We start from the raw sequence: 23,799 nt of genomic DNA, 5'->3' as shown, positions 1-23,799 counted from the left end.
AAGGTTTAATGTCATTGTATATGTGTGGTTTTGAAACTGCTACTGCTTTATTTTTGCAGTATGTTTGAAAGTTTGTTATATTATTAACACCTTGTTGTGCCTAATTCAGACAAGTCAATTTTCTACAGCAAAATGGACCGAGCTGTTAATTGCCAATATTCTATTTGTGATTGCTTATCATGAAGGACTAAATCATAAGCCAGTGGTGACTCTGGGCTGTGACTGAGTATTTGAAAATAATTATTTCAAATAGGAGAAAGAAATTTCAGATTTCTCATGTAGTTGTGGTTTTCATTCAAAAATCCTGTACAAAAAGGAAGTATTTTTCTGTATCTGGCTTCACCCTAAGGCCTATATTCAGAGAAATCAGCTCTGCAGCCCTGTACTTGAGGAACCTGGTGATGTAGACTGCTCCTGAAGTGGAGTCCTGGTCCAGGTGACAGTGAGCCACAAGACCCCAGCGGGTTTCTGGTGTTCTTGGGCTCTTGCCTTCTCATTGGCTTGTCAAACAGGTTGCTGAGAAGCAGGTGAGCAAACACTCCCTGTCACTGTATCAAAAATTTGTGTGTGATATATTTTGCGTACCACAAAATATGAGTTAAATTAATGTAGCACATTTCAGATATCTGTGCACATGAAGTAAGGAATACAAGGAAAGCAACAGTAGAATAAAATAAGGAATTACAGAATGAGATTGTAAGAGTGTTTGCTTGTAGCTTTTCTTGATTTAAAGTGGTTTTGGAGGGTGGTTTGTTGTTCACATTTTGTTTGGGTTTTTTTTTTTAAACTGACAAGAAAAAAGGATGTTGCAGCAGACAATAAGAAAATCTTTTAGAGAACTGATGCTTTCATGGCAAGTTTTATACCTGCCGTTGGAGGAAAGTGTGCTGATGGGGACATGGATAAAATAATCTTGCTAGAATTTGTGGAATAATTAGGGGGTTCTTTTGGTTCAGCTGCCAAGGAAATTAATGGTTTTGAATAAAATTGAATTTAGGATTTTTCCGTCTTTTCTTACTCAAACAAAGGCACAAACCCTTTTATTTTTGCTTGATGCATAAGGTTTCAATTCAGGCAAATATAACTGAAAGGAAATTAAAAGCTTGATTAGCAAGCCCACTATGGTGGTGGTGTCAGCCCCTTTTTTCTCCCTGTAAACACTACAGTGCTTGGTGGGATGAAATAGATTGAGGCTCAGATGAATTTTCTGAAGAGAGAATTAAAATCAGACTCTTGGATAAGTTTTATCACTATCAGAAAAACACATTTCTCTGATAGTTTCTCTATCAGTCTTTCTCCTGGCTTGAACCATGTATGTGTTTAAAACACATACAGTGAAAGGTAAAGAAATGAGTATGACTACTGGGGGCTGGGATTGCACACACAAGCTCCAGTCCCTGTTCATATATCGTTAAAGGTTGAGGTTATTGTACCTCAGAAGTACTCATTTTAATTTTTTTCCCCTAACATTTATCTGGGAAGAAAGATGCTCATATTGTCCCAAGCAGAGCAGACAGTTGAGCCTGTGGATCTGGATCTCACACCCTTGGCTGGAGTTTTTATGGTTGCCCTTAGGTGTTCAGAGTCCAGGGGAAGTGTGTTTGCACTGAATCTTTATTTGTGGATTTTCCCCATGAAATGTTTTGCTGGGGCAGTCACAATGCCTCAGCTGTTTCTTGCTTTATCCTCCTGACAACTTTTAAATAACATTGTTCTTTTCAATACTTCTTTTCAAAATGAGAAATTAAGGGGTATAGAATAAATCATTTCCCCAAAGTCGTATAGGAAGATCTATAAAGCTGTCATAAAGCATTTTAAATTTCTGCTGTAGCTGACTACTACCTTGCAGTAAATTTGTCAGGAGGTCAGGCTGTGCTAGGTCTCACAGCCCATTTGCTCTCCAGAACTGGTTGAGTTCCAAGCAAAAATTTGCCTTTGGAGACCCCTTCCCCAAACAGGATGTAGAGGACCTTGTGTCTGAACCACTGTGGGACTGTTAATCATTAGCATTTCATTTGAACGTTGGAGCCTGGAAAAATCGAACAGGCCATGGAAACACTTTGGTCCTCTAGTACTGACTCTTAAACTTCAAGCACTTGCATTGGTCAGTCTGTCACGAAAGCAGATGGGAGAGGGAGCACGTTGTTGTTGATGCTAGCTGGTTAACTTGCATTAACTGTAATCAGAAGCTTCCTTACATCAACAGTGTAAGTAATTGACACTTCAGATTTCCTAAGGAAGCCTAAAATATGCTAGGCTTGGGCATTTTCTTTGGTTTTGTGTATATTATCTGTCTCTTTTGCAATACGATATGGAAATATTCCTTAATTCAGATCTGTGAATAAAGGCTTTCATGTCATTTCTGGCTTTTTTTTTTTTTTTTTTTTTTAATGCATCTGCTACCGACAAAATGTGATCCTTTAAAGCTCTGCTTATCATTTGGAAACTTATGTTAACAACAGAAACTGCATGACAGGCTGAAAACCAAGAAGACAAATTGATGCATAAACCTGGTGTTCATTACCACTTCTTTTCAGCCCTTAGCTTAAGTTACAAGTTTGTTCCTGCTTTGTTGTGAAGTCTTTCTAATCAGAAGTAACTAAAAGTTTCAGCTGATGTAATGGTAATTATTCATTTATATATTGGTAGTATTGAGCCTTTTCAAAACCTTACTAATTTGTACCAAAAAAAAAAATCAGCTGCCATACGGTGTTTGAGGGGCAAGGAAGGAGATCAACCAGGAAAAGACACAGGCACATGTCCAGGCTCTTTGTAATCACTCAGTTTAAAAGACTACAGATTCTTTTGTGGCTGTTGTGATATCTCTGCCACCTAGCTTCTGTTGAAATAAGTAGGAGCTTGACCACTGTAGTGCTGACAGCAGGATAGATTTCTCTAGTGACTAAATAAATGGCAAAACGCTTCTGTAGTCAAAATTTCAGTGGTAATGGATGACAGCAAATTAACAGAAGTATGCTCCGTACAGTTAGAAATTGTTTGTTTCATTCCTTCTTTTTTTAAAAAATAATTGCTTGGGCTTTTTTTTGTTTTTACCAAGTATTTTAAAGGATCTTTTGTGTGCTACCTCCTGCAAATAGGTTGTGGAAAGCTTACTGTTTTATAAACAAACAGTGGAAATTACACAAGGTTTTTGTGGTGAGGGAATAGCTGCAAGTTTTGTTATACTGGTGTGAATCCCAAATTATTTTATTAAAATCAGTTCCTATGGAGCAAATTTAAACTGACATGGATCCAATGGAAGGTAAAATCAGTCCTTTGGATGCTAATTTTTTAAACTATTAGAATGATTATTTACTCCTCTCATGTCTTGTATAGTTTAAATCAAAAATGGATGTCTTCTCCTTTAAGTTAATGATGGTATTTTACTATACTTCATGATGCTTGGGGTGTGACATAATCTTCTTATTCACAGCTTCATTTGATGGGGAAAAGCATGCCATCAATCTTCCTTCTGTAAACAGTGCATCATTTGTCCTGCGCTTCTTGGAGAAGCTCTGCCACAGCCTGCAGTGTGATAATCTCTTCAGTAGCCAGCCTTTCAGCCCTTACATGGGATGTGCACATAGTCCTATGGAGTATGATAGGAACAAGCCAGGTACTGTTAATCACTTGCTACTTTCAAGTGCTGGTATTTTTGAGAAATGTGGTGAATTTTATGAAATGCAGGTTTTTAGTCTGTCTTTCTATGATGTGAATGGCTTTAAATGAATATACTTCAGTTCTTAGTGGATTGGTTCCACTGTGGTAGTGCTTTGACAGTAAGGGATAGCTCATACCACACGAGCATAAATAATTTTGTTCAGCAAACTCCTCCTTGTAGGCAAGTCAGAAAATGTATGTACTTTACCACTGTGATACTACTAAAAAGATGAGCTCAGAACTTCACATTTTATTTGTTAAAAATTATGTTTGGATCATAAAATAAACTTAAAGATATTTGCTACCTATGAGAAGGGGCTTGCCCTGAAAGGCAGTTTAGTCTAACCCTTCCAACATCAGCAAAAGGTCCTTTCTTTTCTCTTTATTCACCTTACTTAGTGGTGACTCCAAAAAATTTTACCTTCTGCTATGTACAGTCCAGTGTTCTAGAAGAAAAGGTGGATTTTGCAGGTGGCTGCTTGTGAAATTTTGCATGAGTCCAATGTCTTTGCTGCACCATGAACACAGAGTGAAGGGAAGAGGAAATGACTTGCCCAAGATGTCCCAACAGATTGTTTGCAGGACGTGGTATTACAAGTCCCAGGTCAAGAGTCACCAGAAATCGTAGCTGAGATAGCCTTGTTGTCAGGGCAATTTCAGGAGATTCATACGGTGAAGCTTCCTCTCAGCTGTCTGATAGTTGAGTCTGTTTTCTGGGTGCTGCTTTGGAAAACATGGATTTCATCTTTCCAAAGGAGAAATTATGTTTATTATCCTTTCATGTGAAAGTCATTAGTTTTAACTCTTTTCAGAAAAGTAAGTAGACAGGGTCAAGGTAATTCAACTTAGAAAGCTCGTGTTGAAATGACTGAGGCTGTGTGACACAAGTAACCTGGTGAGTGGCTGATGTCTGTCTTTGCTTTTGTCCCTGGACTTTGCCCATGAGCAGCTTTATGCTGGAATAATACATGGTGACTTTCCTCCTCACAGCCAAAGAAGAAATACCTGAAAACAGGAGTGCTAAGCGATACTCTAAGGACTCTCCACCATATACTGCTCCTCTTTCCCCTAAGCTTCCCAGAAACGATGCTCATCCATCTGAAGGTAATTACATTATGTCGGGATTATATATGAGGATTATTTATGGTTTCAGTATTTCCAGTCAAAAAGGACTGAGTACAACATATGTGTCTGGTTTGTCTCTAGCCTTTGACAGGTCAGGGTGAAAGTATGTTAATTATTGATCACTGGCACAGATTTTGCACTTAGGGAAGATCTACTGCAAGTCACAGCAGTGCTTCTCCTAAACCCACAGCCTTTTCTGCGAAGGGGCTCAGACACATAGGTGACAGATGAAGCCTCCTGCTTCGTGTATGGCTGAAAACCAATTGCCTTGAAATGGGTTAGGATATAAATTGGAAGCAACTCTTAACTCTAGGCAGGAGTCATTAAGTGAGTAAGAGTGCAGCTTGATTATACAATTTAGCAGAGTTTATGGCTACCTGCCTGTGAAAGTTGTGCTGCTCCTGCTTTCCTTGCCTCCCTGTGCCTTCATTGAGTCCTAGCCCACCCCTACTCCCTCTCCCTGGCTGGTTAGTGAACTGAACCATTGAACAAAAGCACAGAAAACATTCTGGTTAAGAGTCTTGCAGTTTACTTCCCTGGAGTGATTCATTGTGGACTCAGGTGATCACAGGGAAGGGTTGAATCCAAGGCAGCCGTGGCCAGGGTAGTGGCGTAGTCTCCCTGTGGCAGCTGACTGTTAGGTTGATGTTGTTCACTAATAAATAGCACTTTTTTTCCTGTGCTGCAGTTCAGCTGCAGTAAATGAGCATGTCTAGTTTTAGTCTGCCTCAGAAGTGAAGTAAAGCTTCTAGGTTTAAACCTCAGGGAGAGAGACAGAGCAAAATGTTTTTTTACTCTGTATTTACTACTTCAACTCATTAAGCCATGGTAAATTGATGATATTGACTCATCCCATCTGATACATACTTTTTCTCACTACAAGATATTTGCACATCATTTCCAAAGACTTTTTTCAAATATGATGGGGATTAGTTATTTTTCTTCTTTTTTTTTCTTTTCCCCTTTTTTTCTGTGATCCTGAAGTGATTTTGTATCTATCAGCATGAGTGGGGACAGAATAATCTCTTCTGTGCAAATTAAAAAGTCATAACACTACAGTTAAAGCAGAAAAGGATATAAAATTAAAATGTTCCAAATGATAGCTTATTTAAAATTGTACGTCTTATTATTTTGTATATATGTAGCATATTCACATCTTTGTATTTCCTGCAGCTGTTATTATATACAGTTCTGCATTGATTATTGATTTCTGTGTCTTTCCAAAAGAAGCACTGACTTAATTCCAGAGATACATTGTACACCTAAGTCAGATATTTCTGGTAGGTAACATAATAAGTGTGGAGCACTTAATTATGCTCAAATGAAGTTGTTTCATTTGAAGCAAAACAAATGTTTTAAGTAGATCTACATTATCTTGCTAGAAATCTTTCTCAAAGTAAACATGAGTGCACATTCTGCTTTTTAATCCTTGTTTGCTAGTGAATCTCTTTTACAGAGGAAGTCTAAAATATGTTTCAAGATCAGTACTTCATTGTAAAATGCAGTTACTTGGATAAAAAAATAATTAAAATAAGTGTTTTTCCGTGGTTTCAAATGTTTGAATTTGTACTCTCTGCGTTTCAAGAGGCAGAGTGCTTTCTAGTGTTGTGTGTTTCCCATTAGGGCAATGTCCTCTGCTGAAAATCTGGAGGCAATTTTGTAGCGGTCAGTCATGGGTTGGTTAGCAAGAAAGATCTGCCCCCAAAAAGTTCTTGTTCCATTGATGTTGTCTTAAAATAGTTGTTTTGAAAAATCATTTGAAGGTGAAATGGAATAATTGTGGGAAACGGGTCTTTCAAACAGCTTGTTTTCCTTCTGATCTGCTCGGGGATATGTTTTGCGGATTTTACTGCCTTTCTTGCTCACTAACCATTTCTTCTTTAAGTTATGAAAGATAAAGGAGGAGGGAGTGGGGAATGACTCAGACTCTCTTCCCCTGAAATCAGAGTGTTCTTACTACTGTGTCTGATTGCATCATTTTGTTGTGTATGAGACAGAACAACTGGCTTCTAATTCCCAGAAGAACTTCAAGAAAACAAGACATCCAATTCCTGCTAAGGCCTTCAGTGCTTAAACAGTATACTGTCATCCTTACATTTGAAACATAAGGCCTCTTATTGGCCTTTTAATAATCTGTGCAGAGATCAGGCATCCTGCAGTGGAACCTCCCATCTCTTTCCATAGCACTGTTACTCACAACTGCTCAAAACGTCGAGGCAGGAGGAATGTGTCACTGTGGATTGCAAAGCTCCATTTGCTGGACGTTTGTAGAGCAGCTAGATGGATGGAATGGAAAGTGGATTGGACACTATAGTTGCTGAATGCCTTCCCTAAAAAATGATGGGAAATATGCCACCTCTCCCACATTGTATATGTGAGAATTTATAGTAAGATAAATTCGCATTTGCGAGTATCAGTATCATAGGGCAAAAAAGCAGCATTGATCTTTCCCAAACCTATTTACTATTGTTTGCTTTAGGGTATAAAACATCAGAAAGAAATCTGGGATGTAATTGAAATAAATACAATTAAAATCTTTTGTAATACAGTCAATTTTTTTAAATCTTTTTGTCTTCAGAAATCTTGACAAGGATTATGTGAAACAATTATTTTTCAAAAAAAATCCTATGTTTGGACTTCTGCTTGTTGACTATGAAAACTACAAAAATAACTTTGCTGTAACTGTTTAAAGCATCACCTCTGCCTTTTGGCTTTGGACTGAGATGCCTGTTAGTGGTTTCATTCTCTACAGCTCTAATTTTCCCTTGGTTGCCTACCTTTTAATTTTATAGTGCTCATCATTGACTACATCTCTTAAAATCTTTCTGAAATTCTATGGAATGATAGCTTTTGATTTTAATTTTTATAAGTTACTGCAAATACTTCTGAGAAATATGAGTTAATTTTCCTGTTTCTTTGAAAATCTTAGTAGCTTCTTCTTTACTTTTGTGATTTAAGTTTGGCAAACTATAAAGTTTTGCAGTGGTTATTTTAGAATTACTTATATGAAAGAGAAGGACTTGTGTCCATAAAAGATTTTTTATTCCACTACTATTGAATTTAGTAAACAATGTTATACTGTCTCTTAGATAAGGAGTCCAGGAAGGCTGGGCACTCTTTAAGATGGAAATCTTAAAGGTGCAGGAGCAGGCTGTCTTCAAATGCTGAAAGACAAATGCTGCAAGAAGACTGGCCTGGCTGAACATAAACTTTGGCATGAACTCAGGAAAAAAGGAGAGTTTATGATCTATGGAAGAAGGGGTAGGAAAGTTAGAAGGACTGCAAGGATGCTGTGAGGTTATTCAAGGAGAAAATTAGAAAGGGCAAAGCCCAGACAAAACTTCACCTGGCTATTGCCTTAAAAGACAAGAAAATTTTTTTCTTATTTTTCTCATCAATCAAAGGATTGTATGTAGAGGGAAACAGAGTGACAAAGCTTGAGGAAAAGGCTGAAGTACTTCATATCTCCTTTGCCTTGGTCTTTAATATTAAGAGCAGTTGTTTTCCATGTATCTAGCCTCGTGGAAGACAGCTGGACAACCTTCCTGAGCTGGAAGACAGCAACAACCTAAACAATTCTGTGATTCAATCTAAACAGTTTCAACCTAAACAGTTCTATGATTCTATAATCCAGTGGGAAATTGGACTGAGGTCAGTGACCTGATACACCACTTAAGACATGCACAAGCCTATGGGGCCATATGGGATGTACCCAGGGAACTGAGGGAGCTGGTGGAAGCGCTCACAGAGCCACTTGTACCTTTTCATTGTCTTCAGCTATGTGAAGGAAGGTTGTAGGGAGGTGGGGATTGCTATCTTCTCCCAGGTAACAAGAGAGAGGATGAGAGAAAATGGCCTCAAGTTGCACATGGAGAAGTTTAGATTGAATATTAGGAAAAATTTCTTCACTAAAAGGGTTGTCAAGCATCAGAATAGGCTACCCCAGGCTGTGTCACCATCCCTGGAGGTATTTAAAAGGCATGTAGATGTGGCATTCAGGGACTTGGTTTTGTGGTGAACACGGTAGTGCTGGGTTAATGGTAGGACTTGATGGTCTTAGTGGTCTTTTCCGAACTAAATGATTCTGTGATTCTATTCTGTGATTCTCTGATCTTGCCTTACTGAATTCACTAAGTAGGGAGCTGGCTCTGTGAATGCCTTTATTCCCTCTCAGCATTATGCTGGCTGAGGACCAAAATACACTTAACAGTTCTTAATTGCACTCTACTTTTAAACAGGATTCAACAGAGAACCTGAGACTTCACGAATGAAGTTGAAAGCATGCTTAAGAAGCTTGCTGTTTCTTTTCAGAAAATACTCTTCCTTTATTTTTAATTGGGATTTACCCAAGAAATTCTTGAAAATTTTCATATAAGAAGGGTATTAAAAAGCTTATTTCATGAACTTGTTTTGCAGAATATACCAGTTCTTATTCCAAAGAATATACTGCTTTGCTAGCATATGTTTTATAACTTCACTAGAGTAATTTTCAAGATGGTAGTGGGGGCTTACACTTCTGTGAACCTGTTAGCTATGTTTTTCCAGCTCTTAACTCTCCTGCCAAAGCAGCATTTGTTTCATACAGATTTGTACATCGTGGTTCCAGCTTCATTCTGATGCTGTTGCTTGGCCTGATGCAAACAGAGAGGAGTATGTATGATTGATAGAGAATGGAGTGGTGGTCTTGTTGATTTAGGATTTATTTTTTCTTCCCCTCACATAGCATGCTTCTCCCAAACAGACCTGAACTGGGGTTGACCAGGAGTGGAATTTTCAGTAATCAAGCAAACTTGGCTCCTGTCTCATGACAGAGGGGAAAGGACCTGACTGAACTTCACTGATCTGGCTTAGAAAGAATATTGATGGGCTCTAAAAATTCACAAGTCGTCTGAGTGGATGTTGTTTGTCTTTTGCAAAGTAGAAATTAGCTGATAAGTTGTAAGAACTACAATATTGTTGTTTTTTGGGTTTTTTTTGGTTGTTCCACGTGTTCAGTAACTTACATGTACCTTTAGCCTTCCAAAGTCTACGCTTACAGACCCTGAGACCCCTCCCTGTGCAAAGAACTAAGTGTCTGTAGGTACAGGACTGTGGTCAAAATGTGTTAATTACTGTGCTGTACAGGGCACTGACAGCCTTCTCTGACTTTGCCTGTAATCTCTTCCCTTTTTAACAATGGCCCCTGTGTCTGAACCTTTTGGGATCCATAGGTAACAATTGTCCACTTGTTTTGTTTATGAAGTTAGGAACTCCCTCTGCTGTTTAGAACAATTTAAACAATTGTTAGCTAGCATGAGTTTTTAATTTGTATTAAAAATTTCTTGCAAAATAACTGTTGCATAATATTAATGGTTAGCTTTTTAAGAATATGTTTAAAAAATAACGAAAATTCTTGACTAAAGTTATTTGGTGTATCAGTATTAACACTAGACAATTTTATAAAAAAAATTCCTTTATAACTTCCCTATTTATAGGATTCAGTAAATACAGCTGAAATGATTTAAGGAAGGCTGTCTCAAACTTGACATATTAAATATTTTGCTACCAAAAATAAGTGTTTTAAAAATACAGTAAGAGGCCACTGATTACTTTAAGAGAAGGGGCAAACTTTCAAAAGCAGTGATTGCCTCACAGGAGATTTGTTAACAGGCTTACAATCTGTCAGTATCGTCAAGAGAACATAGCAAGATCTTAAATAACAAAGGTGTAATGTCCATCACTTTGAACATATTGATATTTGCTTTTTGTGTAGCAGAAACTTTGCCTATAGAGGAAAACAGCATTTCCAAAGAACACCGATTTTCTGAGGACTCAATGGATTCTGCACTTAATTCTGTGAATCCGTCAAGCCCAACCTGCCGAAATTCCACGGAGTACCGTACAGGAAGTGCTACATATTACAGAAATTCCCATCAACCAGCAACTGCTACCTCAAATTCAGCCCCAATCCTGCGAAGTCTGTCCTTGAGCTCTGCTGGGAGCAGCAGTTACTGTGAAGTCAGTAGGAATCGAATACAGAGGCGGATTGAAGGTATGCAATTATACAAAACCTTCCAAAGTATATAACTGCTCTTACTAACATACAGAGTTATGAATAAAGAACTTCTTTGCCATAGGAAAGCTTGCATATGGAGTGAAACGTGCTGTTGCCAAGCATGTCAGGCTTGCTAATATAACTGCAAATGCAGAACTTAAGCCTGTTAGAACTAATAGTGCCATGCAGGCTGGGGCAGGTCTTGCCTGCTGCAGCTTCCTCTTGCTGCTGTTGTAGAACCTGCAGCAAGCCAGACCAGACAGGGGATAAATGTATCCCACTTCCTGAGCGTCTTATCAGCTATTGCCATGTTGCTTGAAATACAGGGATAGGGTTTCCTACTGTCTCTCCCTCTGTCTGCACAGCTTAAATTAACTTTGCCACAATCCCAGTCAATAGCATCTTGGGACCCAGCAGCCAAGTACCAGTCAAACTAATCCCTCTAGGTATGTCACAGTGCTAATGTTTGTGCTGCTGTAAATACTTGCAGTTGTAGAAGGCATTTAAATACAAAAGAAACAGTTCGGTATTATTAGAAGGAAAATAAAGCATCTTTTCGTGTTAATATATTGCAAAGAATGCATAATAAAAGCCAAAAGTTAATATTGAAGTGTCTTACGTGAAACGAAATATGTTATCCCTGTACAGATAAGTAATTCTTGTTCCTTTCACAATATTTTTATATTAAAAGCTGCAAGTTCCACAACCGGACCGGATTTGAATTCACTAAAAAGGGAACCTTCAAGAATATTGAATAAGGATCCTTCCACCTGGTCAATAGAGGAAGTAGTGCGCTTTGTGAAAGAAGCTGATCCACAGGCACTGGCTCCACATGCAGAACTCTTTAGGAGACATGTATGATGCATATCCATTCCTTTCTAGTAGATTGTGTGTCACGCTTATCTCTTAAAACATAACTTTCATGTCTATCACTCTACTTACAATTTAAGGTAGAATAGACTCTACTTGTATATTAGAGGGAGGCTGAAAATTATTTTTCCACCTGAAACTCCTCCTGCAGTGTATTTTCTCTGTGTTCCAGTCTTGTTAGACTAAAGCAAATAGTTGGTGCTTTCCAGCATATATGAAATAATGCCAATACTGGAAATACCCAAGTTCCAATGGCCAACATCCCTGGTAGCTCTAGAGAAGATGGTATTCTCATGTGCAGTACGGGGAATTTGGCACCCCTGTTTTAGAGATTTAACGTCCTGAAGTAGAGATGCTGTTATCCTTCGTTACCTAGAACACTTGGTCACTTATACTAGAATTCAGAGAATCAATTGAAATGTTGAATTCACCTGTTTGGAAAAACAATGTGCAGGATTTCATAAGATCTAACTAGATGTTATCTTTAGAGATATGGTTTTGATCTCCACAGTACCTTCTTGCAGTGCTTTTCTATGGCATGTTGCTCAGCAAAGAACTATTTCCTTACTTCATTATATATATGGCCCTCCAAAAAGAGGTTGGCTTTCTCTTTAGTAGTGTTTCACCATGTTCTGCACCAGCTCCTACTAACAGTTAAATCTCCGAGTAAACTGGATTGAAAGGAAAACTTAAAATAACTTTTAATGGAGATTCCTGTCTTATGTTTTATTCTTAGTTGTATAACAACAGTAAACATCACTTGTTTTGTCAGGTTTATGTTTAAAAAAATAAGAAAAAGTGGTTCTCTTTATGGTGCTCTTTTATGGTGCTTTATGGAACTAATTGCCTGTCTACAGTATGTAATGATACTAAGACTTAGGACTGTCATATTTCAGCAACTTCTCAGTCAGGCTGTTAAAATCTGACTAAATTGTCCTTGGTCTTGATCCTAATAATCTCTGTGGTTTGACATGGACATAGATCTGTCTTATTTCACAGATTTAGATGGTCTATAACCCCTTCCTCTGTGTGACTGTTTGCATGCACATGCCAAAATCCTCCCACAGCTGTGTTCAAGGTTCAGTGCAAGGCCTCAGTGCTTGGATCATTTAATCTCTAACTGCACAGACCTTCCTTTGCAGCTTCTTTTTTCCCCCTTGACCCACTCACTTTTTTTCTTCCCAGTCAGTACCTAATTTTGAGGGCTATTTGGTCAGTTCCTTTTATTTACTATATTTTTCTTTCTTTAACAACTCAAATACCTTAATCATACATTAAAAAATACTAAAATAAATTAAATTTCAGTGATCATCTGTAAATATAAATTTATGTTAAGTTACTGGTTTATATATGGTAGATTTTTTTTATGACAGTATAAAGAAATATAATGTACTTTCCAGTTTTACCATGCAACTTGTTCAAGTTATATATTGTGTTTATTCTCTTCCTTCTGCAGGAAATTGATGGGAAGGCACTGCTCTTACTCAGGAGTGATATGATAGTGAAATATATGGGACTGAAGCTGGGGCCTGCCCTAAAGCTGTGCTACCACATTGAACGACTTAAACAAGGAAAGTACTAGACAGTGGGGGTACCACAAATGTGTGTGTTTGTGTCACACTAAGCTCTCAGGTTCACAGCCATCGCCTTTGTTTGAAACTGTTTTGCTGATATAAATAGTCTTTATTTTTTGAAAGTGCTCTGAAAATGTAAAAAAGACATTTGGGATAAAAGGAGGGGGAGGGATCTGTGTTATATTCTGGTGTTTTTGTGAACTGTTTCAGAACATTGGCAGGGAAGGACAGTTGATCATACTGGGTGTGGGCAGGTCGGGTAACAGCACTCTCCGAATCCTGAGAAGTGTGTTCTGTGTTACAGGCTTCAGCCAATGTGTTCATATTCAGAACCAAAACAGCTGAATCCCAAAGGGAAATAATAAAATAAACCAGGTTCAGGTGTTTAAAGTTTTTACAGTGGTGGCTGTAAACTTTTGTATTGCAAGAAAAACTTAAAATAGAAGATCTCATCTCTGTAGTGAATACTCTGTCTGGTCTTCCAGAAGAGAGAAAGGATTATGGAAGAGAGGGCTTAATACAAATATAAGCTTTTATAGAGTGTGATTATCAGTCCTTCAGTAAGTTAAAAGGACAAATATATGGTATATTGTCAATTTATGCAGGCAATAAAATAAATATTTCTGTTTCATGGAACAGCATATTGGCTGTATAAACAGCCATTTCTGGGACAAACTGATTTCACTGGAACAACACATCCACATCTTAAACATTCCATATTTTTGCTCAGTTTGGCACGGATATGTGTGTTCATGCTTTTTATATGTACATGTGTATGTGTCAGGGAAATACGTACTATATATGTATAAAAATACATACACAGTGTACATATATATTCAGTTTTTTAATGTGTACTTTGCACTGTGCTGGAGAGAACTGTACAATTTTTTGTTGGTTTTGTTTTGGTGTTTTTTTTTTACCAGTAAATGTAGCTGTGTATTACTTTCATTAGCACCTGTTTAATTTGTTCTTGGAGTCAGAAGGTGACAAACAATCAAAAGGTGTCTTTATTCATACAGGCGAGATCCCTGTACTATGCAATACTCTTGAATATTCATCCCTTAAATCTGAGCCATATATTCTGATATATTTTTGGAAAGACACATTTGATTACTATGTTTTGGCTTTATATTTCCTGTTAGGAAGTGCTACTATGTAACTGATAAACCTTTTTTTGGGGGGTAAAATTGGTGCTGTTTGTTTAAGCTGCAAGAATGAGTGGTGACAATAAAACAGTTTGTCACTGCAATTGTAATATACATCAGGGAGATGAAAATATACTTTCTGTGTAGGAAACTGAATGTAATAGTGAAACCATATATAATAGTGAAGTGATAACTGTTTGTTAGGGAAGGTGTAGTCCTAAAATGCTAGGGTTTGTTATATTTCTTAATGCCTTTTTATATGAAAGCATATAGTATAAATGTATTTTTTACAAATTCCTTTTTTGAAAATGCCTTGCTTTACTAGTAGTCTGATACTCATCAGGTTTCAACAGAGATACTGCTGCAATACAGTGAATTTGGTGACTCACATGTCCAAGTACTTTGTTAGTTTAAGTGTCTGCAATGCAATTTTAATTCAGCAAGTTCATTTGGACTTTGAGAGTTGTTTTTGTTATTACATCATTAGACATTTGACACTAAAGTTTATCTATATCGATTTGTTTTGCATATCTTTTGTGGCGCATGTGTGCTCAGATGAATAATACAGGCATGCTCTTTATAGTGAGAAAAGGTCAGAGCATTGATTGAAGAAACAGAATATTTTCTCTTTGTGTTAGAAAAATACTGACTTCCGTATGGATACTCCAACAATTATGTATTAAGGAAAACATCATGCCCCACATGTTCAGTATATTGTTTATACATATATATAATTGTATACTACTTCTTCCACACTTCATTATGCTGAATTTGTGTTCTTCAGCATAAAAAGATCTCATATAATTTAGGTGGAAGTAATTGACTGAAAACAGTTTTCATTTTTTACGTTGCCCTTGGCATAAAAGAAAACAAAGACGTTTAAATTTTCTGTTTGGCCTTTATGGAATAACATTTTTGTACATGGCACTATTATGGGTATAAATATTTGTTCAAGGTCTTGTGTGCACCCATGTGCACAGGGAATACTGTGATGTTGCTGTACCAGAATTTCTCTGTGTGCTATAGCATGAGATTCAAGCGTTCAGAGTGTTACAGCCAAATATATTTTTTATTCTTTATTTTCAATGGGATGTTCTTATCTAGCAAGAAAAATAAAATAGTTTGTTCACTGTTTTAACTGTGCGTTTTGTTTGATGTCGTGTCTGTGTGTGAGTGCTGTTTGAGGAGGCAAGGGTAGCTATCTTATCTGGCAGTTTTGGACAGTTCATGGAAACGTCTGATGTAAGGAAGTTCTAATCAAAAGGGTAAAATGATTCCAACATTGTTCATCTAAAGTGAGTAATGTTTGAACTTGTCTGTGCTTTCAAAACAACAACTTACTTAGCTATTCAGCTGTTCAGTTTTGTATATCTCATTGTAACTTAGAGAGTTCTCGTATAACCAGTGAGGGGAAGAGACTGCTAAAATCTGTTTGTCCAGTGTTCAGATAAAGACATGAAGTATATTAAATCAAAGCAGTTAATGGCAATAGGTTTGAACTTCGTACATTTCAAACTTTCTTTTTTCTATGACACAGAAGCCTGTTATTTCACTGTCTGTTTGCAGGATCAGCCTGTGCTTGAGAAGTAACTTAGACTGGGTTAGTGGTAACCTCACATCCTTCACAGGCAAATGATGGAAATTGGAAGTTGGCAGTGAAAATAGTACAGAGGCATTTTGTGTCTGATCTCTCTCCAGAGGTATCAGTAGTGGATTTGATACACTCAGTGTGTATTTGATAAAGACAACATGAGGTAGTCCCTTTGTTTCTCCAAGTTGCTTTTCTATCAGCATGGGTTCATCTGCCTATCTGGTTCTGTATCTTGGAAGACAGTGCCATAACTCCTTAATTTGAAATTTAAAATACTGCTACCTGGGAGGACTAGCAGCTCTAACAATTCTTGTTGCAGAAGACCTGTACAATATTGGAATTAAAGAATGCTATATGACAGGCTGTGGCAATATGCATATTGTAGGACTTTTTTACACATATGTAGGAATGACAGTGAAAGGCAGCAACATCATGTTATGAATGTTGGCTTGGAGGATGGGCCATCTTCCCCTTTTTGTTTGCTTTTAATAAAGGCACACCATTTTATATTTCAGGTGGTAGACACAGGGGCAAAGATACATTTGTAGAAACTCTTCTTCCTTTTCAGTCAGGGATATAATTTGTGAAAAACAGTGTTAACCTCTGTAGTTCTGACAGTTTTGTGTGAGTCAATGGGTGTGATTAGGTAAACCATGAACATGATAGGAAAATTTTACATTTGAGTATCTCAAGTGTTTCTGTAGGAGAAAAATCAAGTCCTGGATAGGGATGACTAAAATCTTGAACTTTTGAATCTGGTCAGATAAAACTTTTTAAGTGTTCCGTTGTGCTTGTCTTTAATTGAAGGTGAAATTCAGAGAAATGAAACATAGATACACTGTTGAATGAATATCTGCTGCTTAATTCTGAGGGCTCCAGTCACTTTTTTGCATTCATGTATTATTCTAGTGGGTCAGCTTAGGGTCATATTTTCTTTTAAATATGAGTAACTAATAAAAATATATTCATATGTATGTATATGTTAGGCTATAATGTAAATAATTTTAAATTTCAGTGGCCTGACATCGAGAACCAAGCACTCAGAGCAGCCTGTATCCAGCCAACTTGAAGCAGAGTTGTCCCTGTTTAAGACAAATTGTGTTATCCTATTTATCTGATGTTTTCAATTGGAACTTACAGTTTTGGTTTTGGTGTTTGTTTTTTTTTCCTGTTCTGCATTATCAAAGATTGTCTTAAATCTGATGGTTTTTTTCTAGACCACGTAGAAAAGTTGGTGTGGTTCTCTACACCAGTTACTCTCAAACTATGTAATTTTTAAAAGTCTTTGCCGTAAGACTTAAAATAGTAACTGGAAGTAATGAGCGTACAGAAAACAATGCTACAAGGAAAACCAAAACCACTGCTCAGAATAGATTTTTTTTAATTAAATATAGCAGATTTTGTACCTACAGCTTTTTGTATTTCTAGATTTGTTTTGTGTCTGTGCTATTCTAATTAAAATTTGAGGAATTAAAGACTATTTGAGGCTGAAAGGGACCTCTGGAAGTCATCTGGTTTAACCCTCTAGTCAAGCAGGGATACCTAGGTTTGGTTGCCCCAGACTGTGGCCAGATGGCTTTTGAGTATCTCCAAGGATGGAGATTCCACAGCCTCCCTGGACAACCTGTGCTAGGGCTTGGTCACCCTCACAGTGAAAAAGTGTTTCCTGATGTTCAAAGGGAACCTTCTGTGTTTCATTTTGTGCCCGTTGCCTCTGGTCCTGCCACTTTAGGGATCCTGGCTCCATCCTCTGCACCCTCCCTTCAGGTATTTCTATGCACTGATGAGATTCCCCCTGAGCCTTTCCTTCTCCCAGCTGAACAGTTCCAACTCTCTCAGCCTTTTCCTCACAGGAGAGATGCTCTAGCCCATCATCTTTGTGGCTCATAGTCAACTTGGTGTCTACCAGCACATCCTTTCCTGCCAAGCTGTTCCCCAGCTGGGCAGTCTTCAGCAGGCACTGGTGCCTGGAGTTGTCCCCAGGTGCAGGGCTTTGCACTTCCCCTTGCTGAACTTCATGAGGCCCATTCCTCCCACATGTTGATGTCCCTCCTGATGGCAGCCCAGCCCTCTGATGTATCAGCCCCTCCTGCTGGTTTGGTGTAATCTGCACACTTGCTGAGGATATGCTCTGCCCACCATCCAGACCAGTGGTGAAGAAGGACTGGAGCCAATGGTGATTCCTGAGGTACATCACCAATCACTGGTCTCTGACTGTACTTTGTGCCACTGATCATCGTCCTCTGGGCCCAGCCATTCAACCAGTTTACTATGCACCTTTCTGCTCATCCAGCCTACACATCAACAGCTTGTCTGTGAGGATCTTCTGACAGTGTGCTTCCCTTTGCCACCCCTTCAGCAACCTGACTTTTATTTCCCCTACCTTTGCTCAAGTGATAACCACTAGTGTCAGTCGTAATGGATGCCTCGTTTGCCATGGCTGCATCCAACTCAAAGTGAATTCAGGGGAGACAGATAACACAATAGCCAAGAGATAATTGGAGCAATATGCCCACGTAACCGCAGTGCCAGTCAAGGTCCTACTCAAGTCATGTTTAAAGGAAAGTAGGTTTTCTGGTAACTATGAAAATACAACTATGAGTCAGTTATTTTATTCCATAAATAGTGGACAGCCCAGAGCGCACTGAGCTCTCCTGCATGCAGCAGGCAGCATGCCAGGATCTCCCCTTCAGTAGGGACACCGCTCAAGGTTACTCCTCAAGGTTAAGAGTCTTTAGATGTAAATAATTGATCAAGTCTGGGACTGAGTCTGGACCCATCATCACTTAAATTCTCCTCTGAGAAGGAGTTTAGGATGCAAAGGGTGTCTTTCTGAACCTCATGACTCAATGGGAGGGTCTCCCTGACAGTGTTGTCTGACCCTGTCCTCTATGCAGTAAATAATCTGCATAGTGTTGCTATCGAATCTTGTTAAGTCATTCTCACTTTTTTGATAAAACTTTCTTGGTTCTCTGGTTTATACCAATGAAAATATTACCACTTCTCTCTTAAGAGTGAGGTGCGTCACTCTGTCCCTGACAGGTCTTACGGAAGACAGTGTCAAAGGCCTTCCTGAGGTGCAGGTAGACAACATCCACAATTCATCCCTCATCTACCAGGCTGCTGGTCATTTTATCATGGAAACTTAGCAAGTTGGTCAAGGATGACTTCCTCTTGGTAAGTCGTGCTGGCTATTTGTAATGAGCATCATCTTGTCCCTTGTGCCTGAAAATGGCTTCCAGGATAGAATACTTCCATCACTTTCCCAGGGCTGGAGGTGAGGCTGACTGGCCTGTAAGTTCCCTAGGTCTTCCTCCTTACTCTGTTTGAAGACAAGTGACATCTCCTTTCATTCTGTCTTCAGGCACTTCTCCCACTCACCACAATTAGTCAAAAATTGTGGAGAGTGGCCTCACTTTGCCATCAGCCATCTCCCTCAGCACTCATGGCTGCATCGCATCAGGCCCCTTAGACTTAAGCGTGCCCAGTTTGCTCAGGTATTCTCTGACCCAGACCTTTTTCACTAAAGGTCTATTGTTTTTACTTCAGTCTTTCTTTCCCCTTCGGTCTCTGGGACCTGGGATTCCTGAAGGCTGGTCTTGCTAGGAAAGGTTGTGTCAAAGCTGTTATTCAGTACTTCAGCATTTTCCATGTCCCATGTAACAAGGTCCCCTATCTCATTCATCAGTCTTCCTTTTGTCACCTATAAAGTGTAGTCTATTTTAATGCAGGATCATGTAAAGAAACAGATTTTAAAAGAAGTGGCTATCAGTATTTTTTTTCTTTGATTGGCTAGCTAGTTATATAATAGAGTAAAATGAATGAAGAGGTGTGAACCTCTTCTAAGTAATGAGCCTCTTCATCTCTCTGCTGCTCTTTCTGCTGAGTTGAAGCTGTGTAGAGTTAGGCTGGCTAGGTTTAAAGAGGAGGGAAAAAGAAAAAAGAGAGACCCCCTTGAGATCAATTTCGAAGGTCATATATTCCTCCTCTCTATTTTTATTACATGTAAAACTATGGGAGTGAGTAAAAAGTGCTCATTTGGAACATCTAAAAGTGATGCGGGGAGGCAGAAGCTGATTTCATGTCCATTTTAGTGGTGAAATGATTGCTGCTTTTTTTTTTTTCCAAGCCTTGATTATAATCTTTCGCTCTGTAAAGCTTACTGACTAGCCCATAATCCTGGGATTGTGTTCCCCAACTGTCAGTGTTCTGTTGTTTCAAAGGTCATGCAGAGCCATTTTGAGACTTGTTAAAATCTGAACAGTCTGTTGTAAGCTCACTGTGTTGTGAGTCTACAACTATATCTATATATAGCATTTTATATATATATTAATTTTTATTAAAGTGCAAACCTCAGGGTTGTTTGGTTTTTTTTTTTTAATAGCAAAGTATTTTGCTACTTTCTCCTCTGATGATTTGTCCTAAATAAATCTTCATTATTGTGGCTGTATAGGTGGTGGGAATTGTATGTGTTCTTAAAACATGCCATTACAGTGATCCAGTGGGCTTTTAAATTCCTCACTTACATAATCATCCATTGCTGTCCTAGCAGATCATTTTGATTAGTTATAATTTGCCCCATTTGAATCAGAATTAGCTTCCACCAGCTCCAGAATCTCCCAGTCCTGCTGTACAAGCTGAGGAGTCCTGCACAAGCTGCTTCTCCTCATAGCTTTATGGACCACTGCTAGTTTTATTTCAGTTTTCATTATCTGCAGGGGAGCTGTTTAGCGCTGATAGCAAAGGCCTCACCTCTCTACTTCTTTTCTTTTTGCAATACTTGAAGCCATTTTCATCCACAGAGATTCACTTTTCAGCCTCGAAAATCAAAGCCCTTTCAGGGCAAACAGTACAAGCAAACAGATTCCAGCAGAAGGGGAGAGGGCGATTGCATCCCGTGTTGTCTGCACAGACAAATGTGAACAGATGTACAGCTTGAAGCTGGCAGAAACCTTTGCTGCCAATGGCTCCTTTCTAGTTATGACAGCTGAAAGAAAATGAATACGCCACAAAACCACCATGACAATTGCCATTACCCTGCGTTGGCTGTCCCAGGCCTGAAATCAAGAGCTGGAAAGACAGAGACTCGTCTCCCTTTCCAGGTGGAAGCTAGGGCAATTGGCAAGGCACTGGGAAAAATCTTAATGAATGGTGGCACACCTTAGAAGGTCTGGTGTTCAAGTGCAAGAGGTCATGATTTTACTAACTTTTCCCCTTTCTTACATTTAGGTTTTTTCAGTTTTATGGAGGCCTTGTTTCCCCAAGGAGTGTGCTAATGCAAAAATTCATGGCTAATAGATTGCCAAGAATGGGGTTTTCAAACAAGTCTGAACTCTTCCTCCCTCAACTTCCACCTCTCCAAACTCATGCTCCAGAATAGATCTTCCTCTTATTGGAGACCCTTTTGAGGGAAGGATCTTTCCATGTGCTTCTTACTCCTGCATGTTTTGAAAAATAAGAGAAGGACTCTGCAGCTTGCTTTCTTTTTTTCTGAAGTAAGTACCAACTGTTGCTACTGATTTTAGCCCTTGCCTGGCCATGGAGGTGGTACTCTGTTAGGAAGAGATTCCTCTCACTGGGCAATGTCACTCAAGGTGTGGTCTGCTTAATGCTTTTCTGTCTGTCATTCTCTTTTTAAAATAGTGGGCAGGGAGAAATTAATAAATAAATGTTTAGTTTTAGTGTGCCCTTGGTTTATGCTTGTCCTATAGAGGTGAGGTATTAGATAAGTCACTGTAAGGTACTGGAAGGTATTACTTCTTAGGCTCAGTGGGTAATGGTGGAATTTTGTTGATTGGTTGGTTTCAGTTTGGGTTTTTTTTGTTGGTTTGTGGTGTTTGTTTTGACTGCTCTCAGCTGTTTGTTTACTTTCAAGAGACCAGCTCAGCCAGAGGGAGCATATTATTTTCATACGTCTTTGCACTCGCCATAGTATATTAATTGCAATTGCCTGGGTGGTGTTTGGCTACAGGAAATGAACAGGTTGGGGAAAGTTTAAGTGTTTTGAAAGAAAACAGAAATGCAAGCCTGGGATGAGTGATAGGGTTTGTGTGCAATAAACATGGGAAGGAAAATATATGAAGAATGAAGTAATGGAAAATTAGGAAAGAGAAAACCAGGTGGATATACCAGGTTAAGCTGTTTCAGATGCAGATGCACTGACTGTTGAGTCATGACTTGTGTCTTTGACTGTTTGTGTTAAGCTGAGATTTTAAAGGGAAAACTTAGGAATGAACATTTTTGAACCATATCAGGTGTGTGAAGTCTTCTATCTTTACATGATTTTATCTGAAGACATGGGCTGAATCCTTGTAATTCCCAAACCAATTCTTGGATCGTGCACTCTGTCCTTAAATTGTTTCTTCTTCATTGAATGAGATGTTGCTACCAACTCCCTCTTGGTATGGTTTAGTCCATGGAGGTCTTCCTGGCTGAGTTGAGGGTATGAGTGATCTGACCAAATAGCAACATTTGCTTTACAAAGAGATGAATAACTCTCTTGACTCTAATGGTTTTATTAACCAGTATCTATCATGGGAGTCTTAATACATATTTCAACTTAAGCATGTGAGATAATTCCTCACCTGTAGTGCTGGTTTTTTGCAAGTAAGCTGGAACAACCCTGTTACTCGAGTTCTTCATTGAAAGACCTAGTTTCCTTAGAAGGAAATATTCAGGTCCACATTATACTAACCAAGAAATGTTGGCCAGGCCCCATGTTCTGCTGCACAAGAGGTCTCACTTGAAAGTCCAGTTGTCCAGAGTATCTAACCAAAAAAATATCCATAGAGAATTACTTCTGCTTTCTTAGATCTTGGTTGTTGCACAGAGTGCTGTGGCAAAAAGCAGACATCGGCACTTAAATGTTCTGTTGGTCTTTTTCTACCCCACTCTGACCACAAATACAAGTGGTGCTGGGTGAGTGTAGCAGATGCATCATCGGATTTTAAGATAGAGTGTGGTGGCTTTGTGCCATCATGGCTGAGCTGTAGAGAGTCTCTGAAGGGCAGGGACATGCTCTCTTATGCTGGACTGTGCTCTGTGACCAAGCTTTCCAAGTACTTATTTTGAAACATTTAAAAAATGAAAAAAATTCACCTATTGCCTTTATAAATGTGAATGTAGATATGTTGGGTTTTTTTGGTTTTTCTTTGGTTTTTTTTCCCAATTGTCAGGAAATGACTTGTGTATCAGAAACCTCAAAAATTAATAGCTTTCCCGTGTTTGTTGATTGGACTTTTAGGGGATTACTTGGGGTATATAAGCTTCAGAAAGAAGAACCTCTTTGTTTTGTGTCCAGTGGCACACCTTTGGTCTGAGATGCCAGACTCGGACAAAACATTGCCTTCAGTTCTTAAGCTGGGGGCAAAGAAAGATGGCAACTCCGCTGATGAGGATGTGGTGGGAAGGATGATATTGAAGCAATGCAGAAAATGTGACTGTTTTGAGACAGCTGTGGGCTAAGGAACGTCAGTAATCCCAGGAGCAGGGGATGCAGTGCAAGGCTGATGGGGAGATACAATGTGTCTGTTACCAGAATTTCACTGGAAATATACTTCTAAACAGTGAAAACTGATGTTCCACTTGGAAAATAGTCCTCCTTTCCAGATATTTCATGAGATTGTACCCTGCTGTTTGCACTTTTAATTTTTCTGTCTTAGTTTGAAAGAATCCTAATAATTTCAGTACTAGGATATTATCCTATTATTCTAGGGGAGTTTGGGTTATATGGGCACAAAACAGTGCTAAATATTTTAGTGATTAGTAATATTTCTCCTCAAACATGAAGAAACGTTTCAG

At 38.6% G+C, this 23,799-nt stretch overlaps 1 protein-coding gene across 10 annotated transcripts in view; it reads left to right on the top strand.

Annotated features, from left to right (window-relative positions):
• Positions 1 to 15,487, top strand: part of SCML2 (Scm polycomb group protein like 2) — a 71,387-nt gene extending 55,900 nt beyond the window's left edge. For 9 of the 10 annotated variants that reach the window (XM_050332546.1, XM_050332541.1, XM_050332540.1 and 6 more), the window contains 5 exons: positions 3,434 to 3,616; positions 4,651 to 4,764; positions 10,538 to 10,816; positions 11,511 to 11,674; positions 13,146 to 15,487. In XM_050332546.1, coding sequence (XP_050188503.1) covers positions 3,434 to 3,616; positions 4,651 to 4,764; positions 10,538 to 10,816; positions 11,511 to 11,674; positions 13,146 to 13,271 — 866 coding nt within the window. In that variant the 3' untranslated portion in view covers positions 13,272 to 15,487. The remainder of the gene's footprint in view (positions 1 to 3,433; positions 3,617 to 4,650; positions 4,765 to 10,537; positions 10,817 to 11,510; positions 11,675 to 13,145) is intronic. The other variant, XM_050332542.1, reaches the window with a different exon arrangement.
• Positions 15,488 to 23,799: the final 8,312 nt, after the last annotated feature.

This window comes from Myiozetetes cayanensis, unplaced genomic scaffold (genome assembly GCF_022539395.1).
Source record: "Myiozetetes cayanensis isolate MyiCay16 unplaced genomic scaffold, myiCay2020 scf5-8, whole genome shotgun sequence".
NCBI classification, from domain to species: domain Eukaryota; kingdom Metazoa; phylum Chordata; class Aves; order Passeriformes; family Tyrannidae; genus Myiozetetes; species Myiozetetes cayanensis.
The sequence above is the reverse complement of the archived record's forward strand: the minus strand, read 5'-3'. Positions and strand labels throughout refer to the sequence as shown.